Source organism: Glandiceps talaboti, chromosome 19, assembly GCF_964340395.1.
Source record: "Glandiceps talaboti chromosome 19, keGlaTala1.1, whole genome shotgun sequence".
NCBI classification, from domain to species: Eukaryota; Metazoa; Hemichordata; class Enteropneusta; family Spengelidae; genus Glandiceps; species Glandiceps talaboti.
The window spans coordinates 9,208,039-9,210,317 of NC_135567.1; the positions used below are offsets into that span (position 1 = coordinate 9,208,039).

General features: G+C 40.0%; 1 protein-coding gene across 1 annotated transcript; it reads left to right on the plus strand.

Annotated features, from left to right (window-relative positions):
- Nucleotides 1-974: 974 nt before the first annotated feature.
- LOC144449972 (uncharacterized) lies at nucleotides 975-1,820 on the plus strand. The gene has a single exon (XM_078140540.1). The coding sequence runs from the start codon at nucleotides 975-977 to the stop codon at nucleotides 1,818-1,820; it is 846 nt and encodes a 281-aa protein (XP_077996666.1).
- Nucleotides 1,821-2,279: the final 459 nt, after the last annotated feature.

Below are 2,279 nucleotides of genomic sequence, written 5' to 3' on the forward strand. Positions count from 1 at the left end.
GCTACATACGTGTTAGATGAAGTTGTCCCTGTTACGACTAAAGTAATAATCGATAAAGTCCGAGCACCTTGGTACACTGAGGAACTTCTACTACACAGGAAAAATGTACGGCGTCTAGAAATGAAATGGCGAAATACACAGCTTGAGATAGATCGACAAATTTTCATCTCCATGCGATCTGATTACTTTCGTCGTTGTGATCACGTGAAATCTAGTTACCATCGACGTCGTATCCAAGAGGCTGACTCTAGGAAACTTTTTAACATCGTTGGTGAACTTTCCAATGCGAATGCAAGTAATAGCAAAGCCTTGCCAAATAATATCCCTCTCACGGACTTGCCATCAGAATTTCTCACCTACTTCGAGTCCAAGGTAGCCATGCTTCGAAACGGACTTGTCGTTCAACAGGATGACTCCCTCGATACCCTACCACCCCATGTATTCACTGACTTCAATCCGGTTATAGCCGATCAGGTTAAAACAATCGTGAAACAATCCTCCGCGAAGTCTTGCGACCTCGATGTCTTACCATCGGACATTATCAAGAAGTCTGTCAACACCCTCACACCTTTCTTGGTTGACTTTTTTAATTGTTCGCTCAGGACAGGCATTGTCCCATCTCACTTCAAATCCGCCATTATTCGGCCACTCCTGAAAAAACCGGACCTTGACAAGAATATGCTGAAGAGTTATAGACCAGTGTCAAATCTTCCATTTCTTTCAAAAGTTCTTGAAAGAATTGTTGCACAACAACTACATAGCCATCTTACCAGGTTTAATCTATTCGCAAAGCGCCAAAGTGCATATCGTCCTAATCACAGCACCGAAACAGCCCTATTACGGGTGCATAATGACATCATGCGTGCCCTAAACGATAAAATGGACGTCGTTCTCATCATGTTGGGCCAATCCTTTTCACACTATATACATCACCTTTGGAGGATATCATCGAAGGTCATGGTCTGGATTGTATGATGTATGCCGACGACTCCGAAGTCTATGTTGTTTGTAGGCAACCAGATGATGTACGTACCTCTCTCGAGGAATGTATCGACGATGTACGTGGCTGGATGAAGTCAAATCTACTCATTCTGAACGATGACAAAACGGAAGTTGTCCATTTCTCGTCAAGCTTGAAACCTGATGCAACAGAACTGTCTAGCCTAAGGATCGGTGACATTGATATCATCCCTTCGAACTCGGTCCGTAATCTTGGCATGATTTTAAATAGGAATGGTGCTATGTCCGATCACATAAACCAAGTTTGTAGAAAAGCCCACTACTCATTATACAGAATTGGCAAGATCCGTAAACTTCTCGATCGGGACACTACCGAGACATTGATCCACGCATTTGTAACAACTCAGTTAGATTATTGTAATAGTCTCTTGTATGGAATTAACAAAGATCAGCTTCACCGTTTGCAATCTCTTCAAAACGCTGCAGCACGTTTAGTTAGTCGTTCCCGTAAATTTGACCATATTACACCTGTATTAGTTGATTTACATTGGCTGCCAGTAGAAGCACGTATTAAGTTCAAGGTTATGTTAATTACTTTTAAAGTAATCAGAGGCTTTGCACCAGTGTATTTGACAGAGCTGATAGAGCAGTATGTTCCTTCTAGAGATCTCCGCTCTGCAGACAAGTTACGTCTGATTCCACCCCGCGCTACATTCAGTAAGACATACGGCCAGAGAGCCTTTTCAGTTTGCGCGCCATCACTGTGGAATAAGTTACCTGTAGAGATTCGTACTGCAAGGAATGTTGAGTCTTTTAAACGCGGTTTGAAAACCTATCTTTTTAATATGTATTATCAGTGATTCGTTTTTTGCTTTGCTGTACATTTATTTCACCGCAGGACTGTGTGTTCTTTACCCTACCACTTGCAATGTGTATTTTTAAATTTTGCATATTCTTTTTAGAGTTTCTGTACATCGCACTGTGACGTATGTGTAGTGCGTTTTCTAAGAAATTAAAATAATAATAATAATAATAATTAATTTTCAAAATTATTACATCAAGTTTCCACTTTAAACACGCCCATCTGAAACCCTGATCGACGTGTAAACTTAACAACTGTAAATTAAAAGGGAAATGCCTGACATATTCGATGATATCGTCTAAAAATCTAATATTTTGGATAACTATCCCTTTCCCAATGATCGGTAATATCGGATAAAAGACTTCGTCTTGAAAGTCTAATATATAAGTTATTCAATGTGTTAGATATCTATCGGATAGCATCGATAACATCGATAACATTTGATAAATATGCTTCA